General features: G+C 51.9%; 9 protein-coding genes across 9 annotated transcripts; 3 read left to right on the top strand and 6 right to left on the bottom strand.

Annotated features, from left to right (window-relative positions):
• Positions 1-139: 139 nt before the first annotated feature.
• POSPLADRAFT_1150478 (hypothetical protein) lies at positions 140-1,347 on the top strand (the record flags this gene model as incomplete). Its single annotated transcript, XM_024486420.1, has 3 exons — positions 140-606; positions 666-1,060; positions 1,121-1,347. 3 exons carry the CDS (start codon positions 140-142, stop codon positions 1,345-1,347), a joined length of 1,089 nt encoding a protein of 362 aa, XP_024335952.1.
• A 590-nt stretch (positions 1,348-1,937) lies between these two features.
• On the top strand, positions 1,938-7,958 carry POSPLADRAFT_1150930 (hypothetical protein; the record flags this gene model as incomplete). Its single annotated transcript, XM_024486475.1, has 16 exons — positions 1,938-2,122; positions 2,175-2,334; positions 2,394-2,713; positions 2,769-2,979; positions 3,049-3,606; positions 3,663-3,884; positions 3,941-4,197; positions 4,250-4,263; positions 4,371-4,412; positions 4,463-4,743; positions 4,796-6,192; positions 6,241-6,290; positions 6,334-7,169; positions 7,226-7,366; positions 7,420-7,647; positions 7,704-7,958. 16 exons carry the CDS (start codon positions 1,938-1,940, stop codon positions 7,956-7,958), a joined length of 5,157 nt encoding a protein of 1,718 aa, XP_024335953.1.
• A 1,992-nt stretch (positions 7,959-9,950) lies between these two features.
• Positions 9,951-10,427, bottom strand: POSPLADRAFT_1150491 (hypothetical protein; the record flags this gene model as incomplete). Its single annotated transcript, XM_024486421.1, has 3 exons — positions 9,951-10,124; positions 10,177-10,353; positions 10,407-10,427. 3 exons carry the CDS (start codon positions 10,425-10,427, stop codon positions 9,951-9,953), a joined length of 372 nt encoding a protein of 123 aa, XP_024335954.1.
• Positions 10,428-12,309: 1,882 nt separating this feature from the next.
• POSPLADRAFT_1035538 (hypothetical protein) lies at positions 12,310-12,976 on the bottom strand (the record flags this gene model as incomplete). Its single annotated transcript, XM_024477090.1, has 4 exons — positions 12,310-12,345; positions 12,406-12,525; positions 12,601-12,721; positions 12,909-12,976. The coding sequence occupies 4 exons, from the start codon at positions 12,974-12,976 to the stop codon at positions 12,310-12,312; spliced, it is 345 nt and encodes a 114-aa protein (XP_024335955.1).
• A 448-nt stretch (positions 12,977-13,424) lies between these two features.
• On the bottom strand, positions 13,425-13,771 carry POSPLADRAFT_1048517 (hypothetical protein; the record flags this gene model as incomplete). The annotated part of the gene is made up of 2 exons (XM_024479537.1): positions 13,425-13,618; positions 13,684-13,771. 2 exons carry the CDS (start codon positions 13,769-13,771, stop codon positions 13,425-13,427), a joined length of 282 nt encoding a protein of 93 aa, XP_024335956.1.
• Positions 13,772-14,011: 240 nt separating this feature from the next.
• POSPLADRAFT_1040902 (hypothetical protein) lies at positions 14,012-15,311 on the bottom strand. The gene has a single exon (XM_024477820.1). The coding sequence runs from the start codon at positions 15,275-15,277 to the stop codon at positions 14,303-14,305; it is 975 nt and encodes a 324-aa protein (XP_024335957.1). The 5' UTR covers positions 15,278-15,311; the 3' UTR covers positions 14,012-14,302.
• A 148-nt stretch (positions 15,312-15,459) lies between these two features.
• POSPLADRAFT_1172383 (hypothetical protein) lies at positions 15,460-17,478 on the bottom strand. Its single transcript, XM_024488178.1, has 9 exons — positions 17,275-17,478; positions 17,117-17,213; positions 16,364-17,061; positions 16,192-16,307; positions 16,058-16,141; positions 15,936-16,005; positions 15,840-15,879; positions 15,759-15,781; positions 15,460-15,700 (listed from the first exon to the last, which is right to left on the bottom strand). The coding sequence occupies exons 1-9, from the start codon at positions 17,299-17,301 to the stop codon at positions 15,665-15,667; spliced, it is 1,191 nt and encodes a 396-aa protein (XP_024335958.1). The 5' UTR covers positions 17,302-17,478; the 3' UTR covers positions 15,460-15,664.
• POSPLADRAFT_1183832 (hypothetical protein) lies at positions 17,463-19,354 on the top strand (the record flags this gene model as incomplete). The annotated part of the gene is made up of 7 exons (XM_024489032.1): positions 17,463-17,859; positions 17,914-18,115; positions 18,165-18,370; positions 18,426-18,945; positions 19,000-19,024; positions 19,078-19,168; positions 19,221-19,354. The coding sequence occupies 7 exons, from the start codon at positions 17,463-17,465 to the stop codon at positions 19,352-19,354; spliced, it is 1,575 nt and encodes a 524-aa protein (XP_024335959.1).
• Positions 19,355-19,567: 213 nt separating this feature from the next.
• On the bottom strand, positions 19,568-25,453 carry POSPLADRAFT_1048521 (hypothetical protein; the record flags this gene model as incomplete). The annotated part of the gene is made up of 26 exons (XM_024479538.1): positions 19,568-19,767; positions 19,954-20,109; positions 20,164-20,244; positions 20,301-20,439; positions 20,491-20,599; positions 20,653-20,843; positions 20,893-20,973; positions 21,030-21,114; positions 21,167-21,247; positions 21,294-21,297; positions 21,359-21,404; positions 21,458-21,524; positions 21,578-21,654; positions 21,708-21,799; positions 21,855-22,069; positions 22,120-22,236; positions 22,293-22,587; positions 22,667-22,733; positions 22,786-22,965; positions 23,023-23,504; positions 23,575-23,817; positions 24,498-24,703; positions 24,762-25,144; positions 25,197-25,276; positions 25,330-25,376; positions 25,431-25,453. The coding sequence occupies 26 exons, from the start codon at positions 25,451-25,453 to the stop codon at positions 19,568-19,570; spliced, it is 3,747 nt and encodes a 1,248-aa protein (XP_024335960.1).
• Between the last annotated feature and the right edge of the window lie 194 nt (positions 25,454-25,647).

Below are 25,647 nucleotides of genomic sequence, written 5' to 3' on the forward strand. Positions count from 1 at the left end.
CCGGAAGTTGGTTAGCAACTCAGCGGCGCTATGGGGCGCGGCAACGCGCGTGATGCAATCGCCTCTCCGCGACGCAAGCAATGCACCTACCTCCCTGCGCCCACGACTCGTTCGACGTTACTCTACTCACTCAGCGCCCATGGACGACGACCTGTCGTTTGGCGCATCAGTCTGGGGCGCGCCCGCATCACCCTATGCCCTCAAACCCATCGCGCCCGCATTCTCAGCCACCACTTCCAGCCAAGACGGCTTTGACGACTTCGACGCATTTGGGGCACCTGAGGAGACGCCTGCTACATCGGGCGACGACGCAGATGATGATTTCGGAGACTTTGGAGACTTTGGGCAGCCGCAGGAGATGGGCGATGTTTCCGCCTTTGGCGACGAGGACGCTTTCGGAGAGGAGGTGCGGATACCGCGACCAGGCCCGTCATCAGCAGATTGGGAACCACTCCGACTGGATTCACTGTCGTCAAAGCAGGACCTGCAAGAACAGGTCGACGAGCTGCTCGGTCCACTATGGGCGACCATCGACGAGTCTCAACTCTTCGATGAGGACATTAGACAGGCGGGAGGGCTGAATCAGACGCTAACGACTCGTGAGAGGTAGCTATGAGCCAACAATATATTCCCGCACTTGTATCTTAAATCACAGATTGCTCCAGCCGCGACCTGTTCCAAATACTGTTACCCTCCGCGCCACCCGCCCTGCCACCTGTGAATTGGACGCGGTCGCGTATCCGGCGGCGACATCTCATTTCACTCGGCATTCCCGTAAATCTCGATGAAGTCCTCCCGAAGACAAATGGCAGATTGCCGGCCCTCGAAATCACAACGAGACCGATGTCTGCGCCTCCTGGGCCGCGTACGGCGCCTGTACAGAGATCCATGGCAGGTGCGGGCAACCCTCAGGCAGGAATGTCGCGTCCTGGGACGCCTCGTCCGGCCACTCCGAAGACGAGCGTGGGCGCTACATCCTCTGTTGCTGCTCAGCTGCGGCTTGGACCGCGGCCAGAACTAGACGAATCAAAAGTCACAGAATTGCTTGCGTTGGATCCAGGTGCGTTGCCTGTGCGTCAAACGCACACACTGAGCTCATGCATTGCGTACGCCCTGGCAGATAACTTAACCCTTCTGCCCATATCCGCGCTAGAGAAATACTCTGCAGACTTACAGATGCAGACTATCAATACGTCGTCGGTACTTACCCACCTGTTGCAGACACGAGATGCCTTGCGGCAGGACTCAGAGACATACAACAAGCTGATTGGAGAGCTTGTGGGGGAGGCGCAAAAAATCAAGACGGGGAAACGAGTTGCTGGAGGCAAGAGAAGTACCATGACATAGTGTGTCTATACCCGCGGTGTATTTGTCCTGGACGGCGCGTCAACGCATGCGATCATTGTATCCAGCAATCTGCAAATTCATAGGCCTCCTCGCTGTAGATGAAAGAGGACATGTGCTGAGGCAGGTCGTCACGACCCCACCGCAATCTCAAGTGGTCAGTCCTCAAATGCGGAGCTCCTTGAGTCTTGATAACATGCCATTATAATCATCCGCATACGAACCAGAAGGGTAGGGACAACCATGTTATCTAGGGATAATTACAACCTCGCAATGTCCGAGGTCATGGGAGCAGATATTCTGATAAACGCATGTTCTAGAGTAGTGACCGAAACGTCAGTAGCTTCAAGCTTATTGTTGATCGTTGTAGTAAGAGTCTCATTCGGGGATAGATCGGTGAATTTGCAGAAGCTCGGGCGTCTATGAGATGATCTCAATACTCGATCAATCACGTGTAATTTCCTAATGTCGAAATTTTGCGACAAGCGCGCCGTCCGATCATCTCAGCGCGTCCGCGGAATCCTCCTGAGCTCTCTGCTTGCCCTTGGGGCGCATTTATTCACTGGGCACCTTCTTGCGATACTTGACCCACCATGAACATTTCTCGGTCGTATCCAGCTACCGTGGCGAGCATCTCCTTCTCATTCCTGTCTGCCGAGGATATTCGCCGAATTTCGGTCAAGCAAATAGTCAACCCGGTCCTGCTCGATGACTTGAACCGACCTAATGCAGGTGGTCTTTACGACCCTGCGCTTGGCCCAAGTGACAAGCAAGATATGTGTGTGACTCCTTCTCGTCGTCGGCGCAATGTTCCTGACCTTTTAACCTAGCTGTGCGACATGCCATCTCACGTACTTCACCTGTCCTGGTCACTACGGTCATATAGAGCTCCCCGCCCCCGTCTTCCACCCTCTCTTCATGAACAATATGTATCATCTTCTCCGCGGCGCGTGTCTCTTCTGCCATAAGTTCAAGATCGAGAGGAAATTCGTGAGTAGATTTGTCGAAGGTACCCCTTGGCCATGCGTTGACAACCATCTACCCCCCAGCTTTGCCGCTATGTTGCGAAGCTCCGCCTCTTGGAACACGGCCTTCTCATTGCCGCGCAGACTCTCGACGACGTGCATGTTAACGTCAAGAGGTCGAAGAAGCGTCTGGAGGAGAATGAGGAAGACGAAGAGGTGATTGAGAGTGACCACGCATTCGAACAGAGGATAAATGCCTACGTCGCTGTCCACCTTGCTGCCGCATCAAGTAGCAAACGAGACTCCTACAAGGATGGTCAGGTCTACCAGGCGCGCAAACAACTCATCGAAGAATTCCTGAAGGCGACGATGGTGAAAAAATGCAAAAACCCTGGCTGTGGAGCGTGAGTGATTCCATTCTCATTTGTTCTTATCCAGAGGCATTAACGTTGCGTAAAGATTTGCGTACACGTTCCGAAAAGAGGGATATACCAAAATCATCGAGTATGACCTATCACAAAAGCAGAAGATGCAGCTCAAATTCATCGGCGTGAAGCGCCCAGACATACTTGCTGAGCAGCAGAAAACCAAGAAAGCCACTCAGGAACGCACTGATTATGCCATGGATGTGGACTCGGACGAGTCCGAAGAGGAGCCTGCTGGCGATGATGTGTTTTCCGACGCCAACGAAGAGTCGGAAGACGAAGAGGAGGCATCTCGTCAAACCGAGGGACGCCAGCTCCCCAAGTCCGCTAGTGGGAAAGTCAAGACCTCGCGTGGGCGAAACGAACGTGTGATGCCCCCAGAGGAGTGCCGAGCACACTTGCGACGCCTTTTTGCGAACGAGCCCGTCATCTGCTCTCTACTCTACGGACGGCACGGTCCTTTCGCGCCGCTAACGCGGCAGAATCTATCGCTAGCTTCCGCGGACATGTTCTTCCTGGATGTCCTGCCCATCAGCCCGACACGCTTCCGGCCCCCAGCAAAGATGGGCGACATGCTATTCGAGCATCCGCAAAACGAACTCCTTGCTAGGGTCCTGACGACGTCGTACCGCTTACGGGACTTCACAGAGAACTTACGGGCGGCGTCCCAGAAGGACTCAGAGGTTGACGAAGTTGGGAAAAAGCGAATATTGCAATCGCTACTGGATGGTCTCATTCAGCTGCAGGTCGACGTGAACAGCTTCATTGATAGCAGCAAGAACCCCGCGCCAGTGCGACAGGGAAAACTTCCGCCAGCTGGTGTTAAGCAAGGGCTGGAGAAGAAGGAAGGTCTGTTCCGCAAACATATGATGGTACGCTCTCCTTGTACCGGTGTACCGGGCGTGCATCCACATATATGCGATAATAGGGCAAGCGTGTCAATTACGCCGCGCGGTCGGTCATCTCCCCGGACGTCAACATTGAGCCAAACGAGATTGGGATCCCACCCGTCTTCGCTCGGAAGCTTACTTTTCCTGAGCCTGTTATGCCCGCTAATTTCCATGAGCTACGGCAATATGTTATCACCGGACCTCATGGGTACCCGGGTGCTACAATGGTCGAATATGAGGATGGTCATCTGCAATTCCTTGTCAGTTCGTTTCAACGTTTCAGTTCTGCTCCGATTGCTAAACGAGTGGATATTAGGACAAACTGAGCATCGAACAACGGACTGCGATCGCCAACCAGCTCCTGACACCCCAAGAAGGATATTCGGGCTCTACTGGTCGCGTAGGCCTCTACACGCGCGTGCCTGCAGTCAACAAGAAGGTGTACAGGCATTTACGTGATGGAGACCTACTCATTTTGAACCGGCAACCGACGCTGCACAAGCCCAGTATGATGTGTCACAAGGCACGAGTGCTACAAGGCGAGAAGACAATCCGAATGCACTACGCGAACTGGTTTGTCCTGATCTTTTACATCGCACGCGCGTTACTGATACCTTGGGTATAGTAATTCATACAATGGTAAGCTCAATTCAAATTGCCTCGATGCATACTCACAATTATGCTACATCATTAGCTGACTTCGATGGCGACGGTAAGCACTCTTTATCTCTACGTAAATCCATTAGACTGCTCACGGTGCACATCAGAGATGAATATACATTTTCCTCGTAAGTCCCCATTAGTGAGACGTCAGAGACTTATCTCACCCACCTTTCAGAGAACCAAATTGCTCGTGCGGAGGCAATGTTCATCGCCAACACCGATAACCAGTACCTTGTGCCTACATCGGGGAAGCCGCTGAGAGGATTGATTCAGGATCACGTCGTAGCAGGCGTCTGGATGACGGCGCAAGATACATTCTTCACGCGCGAAGAGTATTTCCAGCTGCTCTATGGCGCTCTACGTCCCGAGGACGAATCCGGGCATCACAGTGGTCGGCTCGTCACACTGCCTCCGACGGTATGGAAGCCCAAGGCCCTGTGGACAGGAAAGCAGATTGTGAGACTGCCGAAGGATTGTAATCCAGGCTGCGTTGGCTTATATTCTGTAGATTTCGACAATCATGAAGAACATTACGCCCAGCAATTTCGACGGTCTGAATCTGCACGCTCAGGCAAAGGTGCCTGGCCACCTGTGGGGCAAGGACTCGGAAGAAGACAAGGTCGTCTTTGTCGACGGCGAGCTGCTCTCAGGAGTGTTGGACAAGTCCGCTTTTGGTGCTTCAGACTTCGGTCTTGTGCATTCCGTCTACGAACTGTACGGCGCCGATGTAGCCGGTAGACTCTTGGGTATCCTCAGTCGTCTCTTTACCAAATTCCTACAACATCGTGCCTTCACTTGTCGGATGGACGACTTGGCGTTGACGCCGGAAGGCAATGCCAAACGTGCAGATATATTGCAGAAAGGGGCGCAGTTGGGAACGGAGGGAGCGGTGGACAACTTCCCGTCTCTCAGCACCGTTCCTGATGCGGAGAAGCCGGCGCAGCTCAGATCACTCCTCGAAGACGTTCTGCGCGATGACAGCAAGATGGCGGGCCTGGATATGTCCGTCAAAGGCAAGCTGGCGAAGTTGACGAAATCTATCGCCGACGCATGCATGCCTCACGGCCTTTTACGCCAGTTCCCTCATAACCACATGCAGGCCATGACCCTCTCAGGTGCCAAGGGTAGCGCTGTCAACGCGCAACAGATCTCATGCGCACTCGGTCAGCAGGAGTTGGAAGGACGTCGTGTCCCCGTTATGGTGAGCGGGAAGACGCTACCGTCTTTCAAGCAATTCGAGACCAAAGCTATCGCTGGTGGCTATGTGGCCAGTCGTTTCCTGACTGGCGTCAAGCCTCAAGAATTCTTCTTCCACTGTATGGCTGGCCGAGAGGGGCTTATCGATACTGCTGTCAAGACCTCGCGATCAGGCTATCTTCAGCGGTGCCTAATCAAGCATCTCGAGGGTATCCGCATACATTACGACAACACCGTCCGAGGCAGCGACTCATCCATCTATCAATTCCATTACGGCGGAGATGCTCTTGACGTTACCAAGCAGAAACATCTGTTGCAGTTCGAGTTCATCGCTCGGAACGAAACCTCTCTTATCAACCGATACAAGCCGAGGTCATTGCAGGGCGTGGTATCTGAGGAAGCTGCCGACCACATGAAGAAGGTTCTCAAGCGCAAGCGTGACCCATCCGCACAGCCTCTGCCGACACTTTCCGTCCACAATCCCAGTCGCTCGTTAGGTAGCACTTCTGAGAAGTTCGCGGAAAAAGTCGAAGAGTATGTGAAGAAGAACCCTCACAACCTGATCAAGAAGAAGGGCCAAGAAGATGGTCATATCCGAAGACGTAGACACCTGATTCACTCCAAGCACTTCAAGTTACTCATGAATGTCAAGTACATGCGTAGCCTGGTAGAACCAGGGGAGGCGGTCGGTTTACTTGCTTCACAAGGGTGCGTCATTTCCTTACGGTTAGTGAGCTATGTTGATATATGTGTTAGTGTTGGAGAGCCGTCGACACAAATGACATTGAACACGTTCCATTTCGCTGGTAGGTCCTCCATTCGGCTGCGAAAGCATGCATTGACAGATAGCAGGGCACGGGGCTGCGAATGTCACTCTCGGAATCCCGCGCTTGCGAGAGATCGTGATGACTGCTTCCACGAAACCCAAGACACCGTCAATGACCATGAAGGTCCGCCCTGATGTCCCTGTTTCAGATATCGATGCATTCTGCAAGAAGGCTACCCGGCTTGCTCTCTCACACGTCGTGGACAAAGTTATCGTTAAGGAACAGCTCTCTGTCAACGGCAGCGCTCGGACCAAGGACTTCACCGTCGAACTCGCGTTCTATCCGAAGGAGCAGTATCAAGCCGAATACGATGTCCAGCCATCAGAGATTTTAGCCGCCTTCGGGACGAGATTCCCTCTACTGCTCAAGAAGGAGATACAAATGGAGCTTAAGAAGTTGGACGCCGATCTGAAGGGTCAGATGAGAGAACTCGGAAAGGGTAAAGCCGTTCGCGAGAACCCCGCTTCCCGCGGGCTAGGCGCTGTCGAGGAAGAAGATAACGAGGGTGGTGGCAGTCGGACGAGAAGGAAGGATGATGATGAGACTAGTGAAGTCGGCGATGGAGACGCCACCGCCGCGAAACGCCAGCGTCAGACGAAAGAGCAGGCAACGTATGAGGACGATGAAGATGACGAAGAAGAGGCGGGCTTGGGGGAGTTTGACGATGCTGAGATCGAGGCCGCTTATGCTTCCGCTGGCGAGGACAGCGGGATCGACGACGACGACGACGAGGGCGCGACGCCTGCTGACAAGTCCTTGTTCGCGGAAGTTTCCAAGGTTGAACAACTGTTCCTGGACAACATGGCTTATGCCACATCATTCTCATTCACCGACTCCGGTTGCACTGTTGGATTACAGGTAAGGCCACTACTCATGTCACGATTTGGAGTATCCTCATTTTCTTCGGCGGAAAGTTTGGGTCTTCCATGCCGAAGTTATTGTTAGTGGGTATCGTGGAGAAGACATGTGTCAAGACCGTCGTTCGCGAGATCCAAGGAATTACAGACTGTTTCAAGAGCAAGGAGGACGATCAGAACGGCAACGCAATCTATACTGTCTGTGCATTTTTCAATTGCCTAGTTGCTATACGGTACTAACATCGCACCAGCTCATGACCAATGGATCGAACATCCCAGGGTTATGGCAGTTTGCCTGCAGTAACGTTGACGGCATGATCGATGAAGACGGCATATATTCAAATGACATATACGCGATCCTCTGCTCGTACGGGGTTGAGGCGGCTCGGGCCACCATCTTGCGGGAGATTGGTGGCGTTTTTGCGGTCTACAAGATTGATGTTGACATCCGTCACCTTGAGCTAATCGCTGATTACATGGTGAGTTTTCGGCGGTTCCCATCTGCGCCAGTGCTAATAACACCGCGGCCTAATAGACCTTTGACGGTGGATACAAACCCTTTAATAGGAAAGGCATATCGACGAATCCATCGCCTCTGCTCAAGGCATCATATGAGACGACCGCGGCGTTCCTCTCCGATGCCACGCTGCACGGGGATTTCGATGATCTGTCGACGCCATCTGGCAATATCGTGATGGGGAGGCTGAATCTGACAGGAACGGGTGTGTTTGATATAGTGATGCCTGTCAATTCCCCGGACGCCCAGGTAGTAGCTGGACTTACGAGATAAAAGTGGCCCGCCCACATGTGATTGATTGCTAGCCCTAACTTCTAATTTCTATCCTGGATCCGATGGCCCGGTTGGTGCAATCGATCATGACGATCGGGGAGTGTCAGACGAGGCGTCCGACGGATGCGTTCGGCCCTGCTCCCAGTCACGAAGAGTCTGCATTTACCCAGGATGATATTTCGGTGATCCAGCTGAGGTCACACCCCCTCATAACCGTCGGACCATGAGCTGCAGAACGCGCTTGCCCGTGCCGGAACTGCACATCAGTCGTTGCGGGTAATAGCGTGAACCGGCTGTTCAAAGCAACGTGCCCTAGAAGGGTTACCTGGGCTGATATACTCAGAGAGAACACCCGCGATAGGCGGAGCTCAGACTTGCGTTCCGTTGCGTCCAGAAGTTATGGTGTGCGATCGTGCTGCTCAAAAGTCCATAGGCTAGTTAGCCGTTGCGAGGGATCAGAAGCACGATTCGGAGCGGCCCCTGTATCGAGAGGAACGTCCGATGTGCTTATGCGATGCAATGCCGTTCCGTCCTGGCTCCCGCGAACATCTCAGTGTTGTGGTTCGTAGATGTCATATCCTCCGCAGCGGGAGAAGCCCTGAGAATTGAATCTGAAGCCCAAACTGGGACCGACGTCCTGAATGCCGTGGCGTCTGAAGCATCCAATCCCTGCACGCCTGAAGGGGGCTAGCACCGGACACACCTTTTTATGATGAAATTCACCGCCGATGTAATTTCCACACCTTGGCGATTCATCACCAAACCATTTTCCTTACCATACTTGCCTCCTGCGGCATATTGACACGCGCGCAACTTCATAGCGCGTTGTCTAGTCGACTCATCAGTAGGCGCTCCTCCGTCTCTTCGCAGTACTTAAGACATGCAGTAGTCCGCGGAATAGCAGCACCCACTCATACTCAACAATTATCTCGACTCTTCTACAATTTACCTTCGACAAGATGTGCTGCTTGAGACAGTAAGCCTATCACGCTGGATAACAACCACTTCACTCACTTGCAGTTTGCCAGAGTGAGACAATACTACACCAGGTACGTTCTGCTGTTGTGTGGAGGAAATGGGTCCAAGCTCAACTCAGCTTCACAGCTGCGGCCATGGAATAACTCTTGTAAGTGCGAGACTTCTGCACCGGGCACATTTTATCCTTAATACAACCGCAACCTGTCTACAGCCGGACGAAGAGGTCAGCACTTTGACCACCCATGAGTTCCCATAACCCGCTCACCGTAGAGACAGATCAAATGCGACAAAACTGATTGCAAGTTCAGTCCCTACCATCTCCGCGACCCTCATGATTGCAAGACGAGGTGCTGGCAATTGTGAGTGTCAGAGCTCCCCCTATCGCATTGGTATTCACTCCCTCCGATCAGCCGCCAGTTCCCACAGCAATACTGTAAGGCAGCACTCCTCAGTCGCCATCGACTTACTGACGTGCATTCCTAGCGCCGCACATTAACGGCTTTTGCCCGGAATGCACCGCCAGGCAGTGAGGGAGAAGGGAATAGATAGGCAATGGAGACAGGACATACACGAGTTGCCTGCGCGATCTTCAGTTGACTGAATGACATACAATTTCTTGGTGAATAGACGAAATCCCGCGTGGCGCCACCTGTGAGAGCACGAGGAGTGCTAAACGCAGCCGTCTGCTCTTCCTAAGGGAAATCGACAGCTTAAATGGGTCAAAGCTGAGTGTCTTGATTCGTACACATTGATAGAAGAAATAGTGCAGAGTCCTCGTATTGGTCACAGGACAAGTCTGGCATACACCATCAGTAAGCGCAATTCAATGGACAACATGTCAGACTCCCAGGATCGAATAAAGCCTTCACATGCCTTATAGATTACTGGAGGAAGCGAGGAATATTCCTTGATCGCATAGCAGCGCTGATATGGCTATCATAACAACTCGTCCTACCTACTACAAGCATCAGACCAGAAACCCTAACGGGACAGTGAACAGTAAGCCGTACTCTCTCATTCATCGTCGTTGATATCGTGCCTTTTCTTCAATTGCGAGAGTTCTTCTTCCCGACGGGCCAGGTCTGCCTTAGCTGCAGCAGCGTCTTGTTTGGCAGGCATATGGTAGAGCACGACGATATAACGCTCTTGTAGATGGAAGCCGTTCAGGTGGTCCAACGCGTTCTTAGCCTTATAAACGAGAGTCAGACGAGAATCCTCTGAGGTAGACGCTGCAACTCACGTCCATCACATCGTCAAAGACAACAAAAGCAGTACCCCTAGTCTTCTGCTCGTTGCCTATCCGAATCTGACGGATACTGCCATAGCGTCCGAACAGGTCGTACAAGTCCTCTCCCGTAATCTGGTAGTTCAGATTTTTCACGAAGAGAATACGGTTTGCACCGGGCGGTAGTTTTGTCTGTGAGAGTAAGTAAGACGACTATCGATAAAAGAAATGGTCGAGGAACGTACGGCAGGCCGAGCGAGAGCCATGATTACAGAGCTGGGCGGGGGAGTGGGTGGCGTGGAGCGGAGCGGACCAACAGGGTTCCACGATGTGCGGAGTTCGAAACCCCAATTAGGCAGGTCCTGCAGATTGGTACTACGCCTGCAGAGACTACTGTCTATGGTTCACCGTCGACTCCTTGCAGGCTGGATTTGCGGTAGGATTACCCCTCATGACTGTTGATACAGGATCGATGAGTCTTTTTCAATCAGTTGTATGTAGGGCGCTACACAAGTCTTCTCATTGTAGGCTGGCCCGCCCCCAACCTTGCTATGACACAATCGTGTATCACGATTGGGCTAGGCTGGTACATACTATCAGAGTTCTCAGAGCATTCAAGGGGGAGATAGGCTCTCAAGTCGTTTTCCCACCGGCAAAAAGACCTGTCTTCCCTTGCCTCGGAGTTCTTGCCGGCGATTGGCATATCTCTTAAACTTGATGAGGAACATTAAGGCCCCTTCCGTAAACGGGTGCCTGGAGAACCACCTTACATGACGACTTGCCTGCAGAAAGTTCCCCGTTTCTTGGGCGCCGTTATGATCACCAACTCTACTGAGCCGGGCGCTATATTCAGCGAAGCGCCGTCAGCGAGTATTAGGTCCGCGGTGCTAGAAGCGACTTGGACGTAAGTAGTATAGTATGCCAATGTGTTCATTTCGCTTTAACGACGGCGGAACTTAGCAGCGCTCACGCTCATCAGCTGCACACAGAATTTGTAGGGTAAGACGGGAAGCGCGGGGCGACTCGGAGATGTACTTGACAAGTGGGGTAATATCTATTCACAGCAGCGTGTGGGTGAATTTCGTCATTGGTCATTAAAAACATATATGTAAAACACTTCAGGAGAGCGATGCGCGCCACCACTGCAGGGAAAGAGAACATGAGTAATATAAACGACGCGATGTTGGCGTCATCCACCGCGGACAACTCTCAGACACTCACGGACAGTATCGGCCGCTGTAAATTTAATAGCTTTGACCCATTTTACAGTAATGCCAGCTGCAATGACTGGCTGTCAAACAACCTCCCACAATTTTAAGGGAGTCCTCGACCCCATTTTTAATCAAAATATCCGACAGACAATATAGGAACATATAGATTAGCTTCGAGATGATCATTGCGCACCGTGTGAGTGTAGGATCCGAAAGTCACCGACGGAACACCTTAGCCCTCAGGCTCCCCACTCGACCGCAGTAAATATGAATACACTTGCAACCACGCAACAGAGAAGGGGGAGCAGATGTAGTAGGGAGCATGAGTCCCTTGGGAACAAGATGTAAAAATGGCTGATCATCAAGCAGCGACCAGAATTCTAGTATTTTGAGCAGACGCTCATTATGTAGCCTAGCTGAGTGTTCAATTGCTGACAATCAGTTCGCTGCCGAGTTGATGACTATGATTATGCACGGAAACTCACTCGTGAAAACCGGCTCCCGCGGCTTGATGAGGCCGAACGTCCGCGAAGGGACGTAAGCTCTCTACGGCCTTCCTACCGCCGCGTTAAGGGTCCCTCTGTGGGTCCATTGTCTATCAAATGATAGACGTCGTGGTGGCCGCATGCCGAACGACCTGGAAGCTTCCCGTAGAAACATGCTGAGTCCTGTTGTGGCGTCTACAAATTCAGCTTAGAGAAAATACCGCACTGTGAGCGAGATCATAGCCGTAGGTAGCGCGGGAGTATCAGAAAGGTACAAGGGCCATCATCATACACGCTCGTTTTGAGGTGCGAATTTGACAAGCATTATCAGAGCTCATGATGCGAAGGGTCGGTTCCCACATCCGCTTTATATTGTGAAGCACTGTGCATTATGTAGATGTAATTGAGTGGATGACAGGAGGTATCGTTTCAGGGCTATTGCATAATGAGGTCTATGCAATAGTGTATACCCGTGGGACAACCATTCTCTAAAAAGAGTAGATCATGAGGCCTGGATAGATGGGAAATAGAAACTTTTCATTACTCACAGAAGGAGATGCCTTGTCGCCGAGGGTCCCTAGACATTCATGAGAACCCGAGCGATCTCTGACAGATCGAACAGCTGAACATTTGTACTTTTGGTCAATGTGCAGGGTCAATCTGCCAGTCTATCAGATTACGAGTCTTAACAGACCGAAACGGCGATGGTAGGGCGTTCCCTCGGGGTGCACCGTCTGACTTACCATTAACTCCGGGACTAGCGTGGCTGTCTCCGCGGTGAGGTTAAGATGGCGTGACAGCGGCACCAACAACCGGTCAACGCTTGTCCAATCGGCGAAGTTCGCGTCTGGGATACGTTGAGATCTGCGAAGATGAGATGGCTTCAAGACGCTTGAAGAGGTATCTTCCCATCCTCGCAGCGCCACCCGAGACAGTCTTACTCGCTATTCGAGCTGATAATACAGACATGGAAATTAGTAAGGAGGAGTTGTCATAAGCGCGGGAAGCTTCTTGCTCTGGAGATCTCTCAGCTAGTGATCTCATTACGTACCTTGTACGATAAACGCCAGGAAATTGCAAACCTTCGTTACCGCGTCTCTCCACGTTACCACATAACATTCCTGATAGATTCTAGACCTCTTTATTGGCGACGATCGGGACGAGGATCTCGGATCTTAGCAGCACTATTCTATCGTTGCAAAATCCACTCGCCGCAGTTTAAGAAATCTAGGGACAGTCATAACAACATTCGTTGGAAATGACGAGTAGCAACATGCCTATCAATGTATTCTCGTGGGGCTGATAAATATCGGTGTAAAAATGGGGGATTACAACTTATGGTAATCTGTAGACGGTGATTGCCATGGCTTCAGATAAACTTGCGACTACCCAGTTATACAGGACTGTCAGCACCACCGTGCCGTCCGAGCCGTCTTTTGTGGATGGCGGCCGAACCCACTGCGCCGATGTCCGAAAGCAAATCCATGAATGAGAGACTGAGGATGGTGCATGGAATTCTCGCAGATCTAACAACTGTGCTCACCAGATGCAGACGCCTTCACAAGCTTCACGAAAGCTTTCTAGACAACTGCTCGACAGTCGCGCAGTCGAGCGTGCCTCGTGCGCATACGACCGTCGCGCCGCCCGTGTCATCAGAATCCGGAATGAGGCACTTGACGTCTTGCACGTCAGGACATGGGCAGTCGGAGGGGTTTGACACGCAAACGAGTGTATCAGGGCAGAGATATTGCGAGCATGACACTAACAACGCCGGCATCATGAAACGGTCGGTATGTGGCTAGACCACGAAGCGACTTGGGACATACCACTGTCGGCGTGCGCCATCCATTGTCCTGCATTCGCGCCCGATGCAGGTCTCTGCTGCTGATGGCCAGCCTGTGGATGGCCGAACATTTGCTCAAAGAAGTTGAATTGAGCCGCTACGCTCGAGAGGACCGACAACACAGTCGACCAGAAGAGCAGACTCAACAAATTCGTCATGATAGAGTGGTGAATGGCTGCTTGAAGCGTGGAATGCAGTTGGAGGTGCTTAATTGCAGACTTGCCAAATCGGTGCCGGACGCGTGATCGAGACACGTCAACAAGGCACGCCCTACAACCGCGTCAGGCAACGGCGAATGTCATCAAATTCTTATGTTCACAAGCACCAGCTGTCCGATGATATAAAAATGAGAGTATGAAGTACAGTCATGCAATATGCAAGCGGGTACATATATACAGAGCAACGTATTAGATCCCGGGACTCCCAGTCGTAGGACATGGCGTGTAGATGGTAATCTATGCAAGGAATGGATACACGTTGTACAATGTCGAATGGAACGAAGTCGAAGGCGAAAGGTGTGACTGCGAAGCCACAAATGAGAAAAAAGGGAATGGCGTGGGGGCACGAAATAATCTCGAGTGTTCTTAGCCTTGCCGTTGGGTTCATCTTCCAGTGTTCTCCTCGCCCGCTGCCTCTCTGCGCACTGGTGTTCGTTCGGGGCTGGACCTCCCGTTGTTGTCGAGAACGCCTAGACCGCATCTGGTGACCGTGCGAGAGTCATCACCCATTGAAAAACCGCCGAAAGCCTCCTCCAGATGCGATGACGGAATAGGCTTCACCCTTGTACCGGCATCTCCGCATCTGACTTCCGGAGAAAGCAAGCCCGCTTTGGCCCATGCTGCGGCGCCTAAAGCAAGAGGCACAGGGGCCATCTTGCGACCCCGCCGCTTCGGCACGACATTCTCTTTGTTGCACTCCTTCTCCTGTTTTGAGGCGGTGGCGTCTGAGCAGTCGGAGTCGCAGTCATTGTCCTCGTTCGCGGACTCGTAAGCTGAAGACCTGCCAATCGAACCCACATCGAATGGATCTTGGTAGACGTCGAAGCCCGGGTAATGAACGGACTGACGGCTGACGGAGACGATCGCCTGCGGGGTCATGAGGGACTGGACATTGGGAGGGGGTTCGAGAGTGATAGGTGGCAGGCTGGTGCAATCGGGCATTTCGATATCAATGTCGTGGGATGCGCTATTATGCAAATGCGGGTCTTGCACGAATCGTGAGGGCAGCTCAGGTGAGGGGGCTAATTGGCACGCGGGCAAAGGAGATATGCGCTTGCGTAGAGGGGTGGAGCCACGGCGGTGTACACCGATGGAGGATGATTGTGCGCACCCCGCTGGAGAGAAGTCGAGCCTCCTTCCAGGAAGCGCCACCTTTGCACTTATTCCTGAGAGCGTGCCATTGGCAGAGGACCCAGTGACATCGAGCATACGTCGCTTAGCAGGACTGTATAGCGACGCTCCTCCTGGAGAATGTGGCCGCTTGAGGGCTCTGCCGTTATTGGGAGGGACATTGAGGTCGGGCGGCAGGAAATGCTCAAGGGGGAGTTCACGAAGGGGAGGACGTGAGGATCGCATCATGAGATGAGTGTTGCCTGCACTGGAGGTAGAATGGGATGAAGCACTGTGTTGGCGGAAAGGTGTCGCGATTGTCGAGGTGGTGGAGAGGAATAAAAGAGAGAAGCAGGGACCACGCGACATACACGCACCGTGGCCCGGCGTGACGCGTGACTTACCGTTAGAAGCAGAACCCGATCAGAATTACAGCACGTGCATCAACCCCGCACTTCCGGTTGAACGTCGATCGACGATTCGAAAGTGCGCGGGTCAACGCAACTTGCAGCCATCAATAGCATTGGCATTCAACGTACAGCGTACACTACAAAAGAGTCATCAAGCATCAGAGTCGAGGCAAGCGTACGAGAAAATACATAAACAGCGTATACGGAACACACCGACTCCCACAGGCTAAATAAGTTCCGCGGCGTTTACGGGCATTTCATCCTGGGCGGCGAATTCCTTATCAGCACGACGCTACGATATCCAAAGTGAGGGTGCTTACAATCTGGGTGCTGTAGAATTGTTCTGAGACGGGAAAACATGAGTGAGGTTTTGTGGTCAGGGAGATCGATCTCAGACATACCAATGTCACGGAGGATACGAACATCGTCCACGGTCACAAACTGGTGCAGTAAAGCTTGGTCAAAGCGCCACGCAATAATAGCGACACCAAACTTACGTTGATGGCAACACCCTTCCGGCCAAAGCGACCTGACCGACCAATACGGTGGATGTAGTTTTCACGATTTCTACGACATGTGAGCGTGTTGTACGGAGACGGCCACATAAAATAGAACCTACGCAGGGAGGTCGTAGTTGATCACGAGTGACACTTGTTGCACATCAATTCCACGGGCCCACACATCTGTTGTGATTAGGACACGTCTACGGAAAGATCAGCCGAAGTCGCGGGGCTTATGGTAAGAACGACTGACGATGTGCCGCTTCGGAATTCAGCCATAATAGCATCCCGCTCCTTCTGTACCATCTCTCCGTGCATCGACGACACCGTGAAATTGGCCGCGCGCATTTTCTCCGTCAACCAGTCGACCTGCATGCAGAATAAGTCACCTTCAGCAGACCTTACATAATTGTAAATGAACAGACCTTTCGCCTTGTGTTGCAGAAAATGACGGCCTGGGTGATGGTCAAAGTGTCATATAGATCACAGAGTGTGTCGAACTTCCAGTCCTCTTTCTCCACCGCGACGAAGAACTGCTTAATACCCTCCAGCGTCAACTCATCACGCTTGACGAGGATGCGGATGGGATCCGTCATGAACTTTGTCGTCATCTCCAACACATCGTACGGCAAAGTAGCACTGAGCAGTACGACTTGCGTCGCTGGGGGAAGGTATCGGTAGACGTCGTAGATCTGGTCCTTGAATCCCTTATTCAGGAGTTCGTCGGCCTCGTCTAGTACGAGCATCTTGATATTCCGTGTTCGCAAACTCCGGCGCCGGATCATATCGAAGACACGACCGGGGGTGCCAGACACAACATGTTGCCCGTATTCGAGCTTGCGGATGTCCTCGCCAATGGACGTACCGCCAATGCAGGCGTGGCACTGCACATTCATGTAGTCCCCAAGGGCAAGGACGACGGACTGGATTTGCGTCGCCAATTCACGAGTGGGACTGAGGACCAGTGCCTGCGTTTCACGGACAGTGACATCGATGGACTGGAGGATGGAAATGGAGAAAGTGGCTGTCTTTCCTGTCCCGGATTGCGCCTGTGCAATGACGTCCCTCCCTTGAATAATAGGAAGGATAGCGCGTTGTTGGATGGCGGAAGGCTTCTCGAAGTCTGGAAATATCTAATGAGCACTGAGTGCAAACCAAAGACACGAAATGGTACGTACTGTAAGCGTAGATGCCGCGCAGAAGATCCTCCTTCAGCCCGAGGTCATCAAAGGTCGAGACCACAGACACCGCCTCGGAGGACTCGAAAATGAGTTTCTGAACACATTTCCGCGCGATTCAGCATAGTAGCAGACAGAAAAGGTATGAAAAAAGGTACCTCGTCGCCAGCGTTGATGCCAGCCATGTTGACCGATTTTAAGAGTAGTTGGGAAGAGAGAGGCAAGGACAGCAGATCGGACTTTGAATTTGCGCGCTTGCCTTTCCATTTCCAGGCCTTCGCTCGTCCCAGTGTCTTTCTGAGACTGCCCCTCTGCGTCCCCTCCTGCCGGCCCGTCGCTCACTGCTATGGATTCTATCATTGAGGTTCAGCGGCACACGCACGAGGAGATTGAACAATTTGAGAGAGCACTCTACACCATCCTCTCTAAACCACAGCCGACGCACGAGTCTCGCCTGCAAGTAGAGCACAAGACGTCGCAGCTCCTGGACCGTCTCTCGTCTCGCCTCGTCTCTCTAAAGAACCTGTACGAGGACCAAGACACCAGGAAGGCAGAAGTTGACTCCCTGTCTGCCCACCCCCACCAAAACGACCTGTCGACATTCTACTCTCGCGTGGGCAAAATCCAGGAACATTACGCGAAGTACCCGGATGCTATCGTTTCCGGCCTCGATCCTGAGCTAGCGGCATTCTTGGAAGAGGAGGAGGCGGGAGGTGGTGATGAGGAATACGAGGAAGATGACCGTATGTTATATTCTGCACTCGTCTGCTATCCTCTTCACCTCCCACTTCTTGCAGCTGTCGCACTACTCTTCTCTGGAGAAGAGGCTTATGGGAAGTATCTTGATCTGTACGCCAACCACACTACATACAACAACCTCAAGAACATTGGCAAGCGTCTAGGCTATCTTCAGTATCTTGACGTCCTCCTTGCCGCTCAGTCCGAACCCGTACATCAGGAACTGCCTAAAGAGTGTCGGTTGTCGAGGGATTATGAGCTGTATGTCCTGCCACGTTCTGAACATTCTGGCTTATGGGCAGTGTATCAGATATATCAAAGCTTTGCACACCTACCTTGCGTCATTCAAGAAGCGCGCTCTGCCCTTGGTTGACTCTGAGTTCCAGCAACGTGAAGCCGAAGCTGAGTTCAACAAAAAGTGGGATGCAGGAGAGATCGAGGGTTGGGAAGAGGCACGCCAAACTAAGTCAGCGGCAAATAGTGAAGGCAATGGTGAGGGGATCTGGTGCGCGGCATGTGAGTTCTATGATTATACTCGTAATATCGTCACCTAACTACTTCACGCTTCAAGGCCAAAAACTCTACTCTAAGCAGACCGTCTATGATGCTCACTTGACGTCGAAGAAGCACATCAAGGCCACTCAGAAACAGGCCAGCTCACCTGAGCAGCCGCCTCCAAATCCTAATGGTACGCCTCAGCCATCAACTAACGGGTATGCCAATGGGCAGGCAATCGCGAAGGACAAACATCGTACTGCTGCACTGCTCACACACCTGACCACTCAATTGCTTGCCTCATTGGCGTTGGTTCTGAACGAGACCAAGTCGAACGTCGAGCGTCGGTTTTCGTTGACCGCACGAGAACGAGAACAAGAGCTTCTAGAGCAGTCGAAACCACCTCCGGCGGCCGCTGCTCCTGCGAACGGAGATGCGAATGCGGAAGAGGAGGAAGAGGAGGAGCGGATATACAATCCGCTGAAATTGCCCCTGGGCTGGGACGGCAAACCCATCCCATATTGGTTGTATAAGCTACACGGGCTCGGGGTCGAGTATCGCTGTGAGATCTGTTCGGATCATGTTTACATGGGCCGGTAAGTTGTATTAATTCCAGTCTTTTATTTTACGTACTGAGCAGTCTCCGTCAGAAAAAACTTCGACAGACATTTCCAGGTACGTCATATCGTCACTCCCGTGGCGGTAGAAAGGGCTAACGTGATCCGTAGGAATCGAGACACGCCTTCGGGATGCGTGCTCTCGGATTGCCGAACACCAAACACTTCCACGAGATCACCCGAATCGAGGATGCACTAGCTTGTATGTGATCCGCCGGTGTATTCCTCGAGTAATTCTGATGACAATCTCTCAGTGGCGGAGAAGCTCAAGCGTGAGGGCCGACACGAGATCTTCGAGCAGGAAACGATGGAAGAGCTAGAAGATGAAGAAGGCAACGTCTACAATCGCAAAACGTATGAGGATCTCAAGAAGCAAGGTCTTATATAGTCGTCTCTTTGGCTCCGCTCGCCCGCTCGCCATACTCCTCTTAACATCCCTGGCGGGCCGTCGACTGGATCACATCCGTCGTCCGAGGTAACGGCATTCTGCGGCATATTCCACGCGTCTGCTGTATTTTGGTCTTCCACTGCGTGTTCTACATGTGAAGTAGTACATTACAATACACCGATTCAACTTCTGTTCATAGTCTCGCTCACTGCATTAGGACGCTTCCTTTCCGCTTGCTCTGTTTCCCCGCGCCGGAGGCGGTGGCGGTGGTCGTCGACCCTGCATAGACGCTGTGGGATTTTGCTGCGTCGATGCCTGATACAATTGTTCTTCAGAAGATGAAGGGGAAGACGACAGAGGGGATTCCGTAGGCGAGTCGAATGGGTTCGACTTGGAACTTCGTGGCGGGTCGCCTGACACGAAAACACATTCAGGATACTCTGGACATAGCCTATTAGCTCACGTGAATTGGCATTAAGACGCGAGGCTTTTACCTGGACACTCCCACCATACTGCGTCGTCGGAACTAGGAGCAGGAACTAGATAGAGCAGCGGCGACGTTCAGGCACCAAGTGGCTTCTGAAAGTAGACAGACTCACGATCTCGGGCGTCATCAGAGAAAGTTAGCCTGGCGAGTTTCTCATCTAACGGTTCTCCAGGCGCAGTAGCGGTGACATTGTCAGTCAAATAACGAGCCAGCGCAGTACGTTTGACTTGGTCAATAATCTTTACTTCGGCGTGGAATAAAGCGAAGACTATGCAAATTCATCAGTAAGAAGCGGTTGGGCGGGACGCCGATGACCACATACCTGGGCGATGGTCTGAACTACGGAGCTCCGCCCGTGAGTATGCAGCGAGGTCGAGCTGAGGTCCTCTGAACAGAACCCGATCTGTAATGCATAGCACAATGGGTCACTACTGTAGAAGTTTTGCATATTGAACGTACCTGTCCACGCAGGAATCCGCATCTTCTCCCCCGTATCGTAAGTATCGGTACCCAAGTCATACTTGTATGTTGGACGGAATAAGATGGGACCTTCCTGATATCCCGAGAATGCTAGCCCTTCGTCTATCGACTGTCTGAGCTGTTTGAAATAGTTAGGTTGAACGCGGCCAACCTTGTGTGATTGACTGACCTGGTCAGCAGCAAGTAAGGCATCGTAGTCGTCGGAGGTGGCCAAGTATCTAGCGCGCTCGTTTTCCAGATCGATGCGATAGTTAGTATCAGCTAGCCATATGACATTCCTTGTTCCAATGATCAGCTCGTCGAATTCAAACTTGCTAGGCAAAACACTTACTCATGGCTATCAATCATCTTGCCTTTCTGGAACCGCAAGCCATGCGCAATTGTACGATAATCGGCATTGCGTTCCTCGACGTTGGAATGTCCCGCCGCAAGATGTGCGGTGATGAAGCAGAAGCTGGTGTCATGATAGTCGAGACGTATACCTACCGCGCCTTTGTTCCCGGACATTCCTCGAAGCCCAGTCTACATCGATGATCAAGTATACGTAAGAATCTAGGTAAAGTGGACGTACCTTTTGCGTTGCGGCCTCCACTTGTCGGATGACAGAAGTCAGATCCGACTTTACGAGTACTAGGAGAGCCGTTCCAACCAGCTACACACGAATATAGATACAGGTTAGGCGTAAAAAGTATCTACTGGAGTGCTTACCTGTTCGCTGCGCAGTAGAATATATTCGCACTTCTTGTCCGGCCGCTGGTTCAATGCGTGAAGTATCTTGGTTTCCCAAGCTCGTCTGACTCGCCGTCACGCAGGTGTCACCTCACACAGCACAATAATTTACTTACCGTCTCTCGGGATCGGCTTGCACAATTTGTTGAGCAGTGAGGGGCACAATCTCCTGGAAGCCCAAGACAAACATGTCGTAGCTAAAGGCAATCAGTATAACGTTATAGTGCAGATGCGAATCCTTACTCCGCTGCATCTACATGAATTTCATTCAGAAAAACCGACGATGGTTATAAGAGCATGCGACTTACCGGACCGAGGGTATAGCCAAGGCAACAATGACTCTGAAGTTGGAGGCTGGAGTCCATCAGACCAAGTAACGTCATTGCTCAGAGATCAAGCTCCCTCACCTTGCCATTGAGGTTCCATGTGCCTATGAACAGGCTACACCTCTTCGTTGTTGAATATTCAAACACCCTACAAAATCATACTAAGGCGTCATGCTCTTTGCATTTGAGAGAAACAATCACCTAGCTTCTAGAGCTCGACGAACGGAATCGTGTATAGGATCGTAGATGGTGACTGTTTTTTGACTACTAAAGTTGCCCTATGTCGACTAGCTATAGTTCCTCGTACTCTCAAACGTTGATGAATATTTACCACAAACATATCAATCGCAACCTGCTTGCCCTTGTCCTGGAAATTGTTGATGTAGGCTCTTGATACGCTTTTGGTTGCATCAGACAAGACGCCTGAAACGATTACGGTGAAGATGTGGCAGATTGAGATGCCACGCCGCCAACTCACCAGCTAATGTCCGTTTCCCGCTGCGAGTGAAACTAGTGTTTAAAGCCCCTGTTCCTGCATAGATGCGTGACAACGCATCGCCGTTTTCTGCCCATAATTCGCGATGGCGGCCCCAGAGGCTAGGGGATGTGGACCACTCCCGTCTGGTGTGCATGAGATAGCTTTCAAGCACCGTGCGGGATAGGATGTCTTGGACAAAGTTTGTGCGGTCCAGGCTACGGGGAAATCAGTTTGTATATAGCATAACCAATGAGAGATATGATACCAGTCAAGACAGTTCGTTCTGAAGACACCCTTTTGATCCCAGACAAGTTCATCTGAAGACGAGTCGACCAACGTGAAACCAAATTTATCCACGTTATCAGAGACGGTAGGAAGGCGCCTAGTAGACAATATTGCCGATAAGCTCAATGGTAGCCATTTGTCCAGGACACTCACCGAATATCTTTAATGACGCTTTCGTGTCCTCCCATTTTCACGGCGTAATGAAAGTCGAAGTTTGTTATTCCAATAGTGTCACCCAAAACACCCTGGGCAGCCCTGAGATGTCGCCCGTATGCTGTAGTGAGTATCGCTTCGTTTTCTTTGCTTCCGAGCAGGTTGATAGCATGCATGGATCCATACTCCTCTATGAGTTGCATCAAGTGGCGATCGAAAGCCGGCTGCGACGCTTGGGGGCGTGTTATCTGAATTCGTTGTCCGAATGTTTGCAGCCCCTGCTGCTCCCAGAATACTGCATGACGTGGCATGAGATCGGACGGGCCACAAGTGGATATTACGGACACAGGGTATATTTAAAATAATAGACATACATGGTACGCTGCCTCTCACTTGTACGTAGCTAAAGCAATGCTGGTCTGTACTGAAGATTGTCTCCGTCTAGAAGTAATGCTCAGCAATGGGCTTTCTGACTTCAAGGCCTCGGACACACCTCTACGAAATTCGCGCAATTGCCGTCGTCGTCCACCCCACGGGTGTTGAAGCGTGTGCCAGAGCGCTTCCACCCCAAGCGGGAGATCAATGATACAGTGGCGACGGTCGGTCCACCATTGGTGGGTGGTGCAGGTAGCGGCATTGTGAACACACCCACATATCCTTGAGTCGCAAGCACCTACTCATGGTAGACAAGTTGGTGTCATGCACGAATGCACACATATATGTCACTTACTATAAAATGGGATCGGTCCAATTCCTCACGCTCCGGGATGTCGAGTCGCTCCCTGAAGTCGAGCAGGCTTCTCACAATATACTCATTCCAGACGAACCGTTCATCGAATACACCCATATCGAGGGGCGATCCCCCACCTGTCTTGCGCCCAATCCGAAGAGACAGCCGTGAGGATATATCCCACCGAGGTTCAACAGCGTAGTAGAAGGTTCCGGCCGAGATGAGTTTGATCAGCGGCGCGCAGGGATGCTCGAATACAGAGACGGTGTTTCCGCTCTGCGAGTACGAGTCTCGCATTATGCTATCAGGTCCATCTGAGTAGCCAGGGCTGGGCGCATTGTCCGTTGCAAGGTCGTCCCATGTTGACGATGTTAGGCTATAGAAGCCAGCTTCATGTATCTGGGCAACACTTTCCGGGGTGACTGACGAGGGGCGTGTGTTTCCAACCTCAACGGAGGAAGAAACCAACACAACGAATATTTCTGAGCACCGAACACATAAATGATCAGATTGTTCAGCTCTGGACGAAGCAGGGCGGAGCGATTGACATACCATTAGATATATTGATCAGCCCAAGACAGCCTTTGATATTCTTTGCCGTAAGCTTGACGGCAAGCGTCAAGTCAATATCATCCTTGGACAAAAACTGAACGACGGCCTGAGACTCAGTTTCGGACGACGTGCCATCCGATGCGCGGAATACAAGAGCTCGTCGTGGCCGTCCGTTCCGTTCCTCTTGTTTAGTGGTCACTAAGTACAGAGTCCGAGGACTCTCGGTCAGGTAAAGATGCATGGCTTGACAGGATAGGCGTATCCGAATAGACTAGACGAGGTGTGTGCAAGTGTGCACCCGGTAGGTTTCGCTAAGCCTGCCTCGCTAAGTCTGAAGTTAAGAGAACACAGGGTACGACTGCAATGTGCCCAGAGCGGTAGCTAGCATAGGAGGCGAAAAACAGCGACGATAGACGATAGCCGAAGCAATGAGAGTTGAAAGCAGCAGGATGTGGCTGAGGACCGAATGCGTACCCGCATAGTAGGCGCCCATATGATGTAAACCGCACTGGCCACAGCTCTTCATAATCTCAGGTTTGGGCCGCACATTGTGGTTGTATGATCCATCCGAGTCCGATTATTCATACATGAAGTCCGGAAAATAAATTACGACACCGAGTATTGTGCACAGCCATCATTCATGGAGGTCCAACACATCATGTCCTACGAAGAACCGCTACTACGAGCGTATGCACTAGCCGACCTCCTCATCTCCAGTCCTCCTTCAATAGATGAGCGTCTTGACGGGGGCCCCACTGCTGATGATCGCCTTGGAGGTGTACCCACTCTGAATGGCGCGAGTCTATCCGACGAATTGTCCGCTGCATCCACCTCTAGGATCGCCGATCCAGGCACGGCATAGCTATCGCTTGATACTCTTCGAGGTGATAGAGGTGGAGGCAAATTGTTCATGGAGGGGACACGCTCAAGGCGGGTTGGTGTTTGCAAGGGAGAAACCGTTGCAGCGGGCCTCAGGTTGGGAGAACGCGGTGCGATGATACCTTCGGAAGCGTCACGTCGGCGAGTACGCGGACGGACCCGTGGCAGGGTATCATAGAGAGATTTGAAGAGCGACGCGCGGGGTCGGGTCATGATGGGTTTTACAGGAGAAGTGGGAGACGAGGGGAGACTTTGTCCTAGAAGCCATGTTAGTGGTCATGTACGACACGGTACAGAACGCCGAATGCCCACCGGTATTCGTCGGCAAAGCGTTGTCATTTGCGCTGAGGCTCAGGAACAGAAACAGAGGAGCAAGCCACACACACAAGCCGAAGAAGGTTGCAATATCTGCAAAGCCTGGTATCCTAGGAGAGTTAGCTGGGGCGCCGTAGGGGCGATGAGTTCTGTGTCTTGCATCCTGGGTGAGCCGCGCGAAGTAGAAGAACCACATGAAGTGGTCCGCGATGACGAGAATACACGATGCAATGAAGCTGATCGATGTCAGTGATATGAACGGCCAGCCTGATGTAAAGTTTTGAAGGTAGACAATGTGGCAGAATATGGAAAAGACGATGTGCTTGAGGGGCAACGAGTCGGAAAGATACAACAGGACATGGAGGATAATAACGGCCTACAAGATGTTCAATGATTGCCTCTTAAACGTGGAAACCTGAGAAACACACGTATATGCTTCTCTTTCCGACCACCTTCGCCATGCGTGAATGTTCCTCGATCAGTTCAGAGAGCCACAGAAGGCCACTGGCTGCGTTTGAGTCGGTACATCAGATAGACAAGAGCGGCCATGGACGCACTTACCTAGTGAGAGTGTAACGAACAGGAAAGCTGCGGCCGCTCCTGCGTAGCTAGCACTAATTTCAGGAACTTACGACCAAACGATGCCTTCCCTTCGTGCTTACCTGAGAGTATGAAGTAATGTCATTGTTAACGAAGACTGTGCGAGCGAATCTGCGAGTTGAAATCCCCTCAAAATTCAGCCTGGAGGAGCAGCTACCCCCGCATTTACTGTAGCCTCGAGACTTCGTCCGACGTTCAGGGTAGGTATGCGGCTGCCAGCGCTGGATGATCGACCTGTGCACATTATGGGCGCTAATTAAAATGCCACGACGCGTCGCA

The sequence above is a fragment of the Postia placenta genome (assembly GCF_002117355.1).
Source record: "Postia placenta MAD-698-R-SB12 unplaced genomic scaffold POSPLAscaffold_12, whole genome shotgun sequence".
In the NCBI taxonomy this organism is placed as follows: Eukaryota; Fungi; Basidiomycota; class Agaricomycetes; order Polyporales; family Adustoporiaceae; genus Rhodonia; species Rhodonia placenta.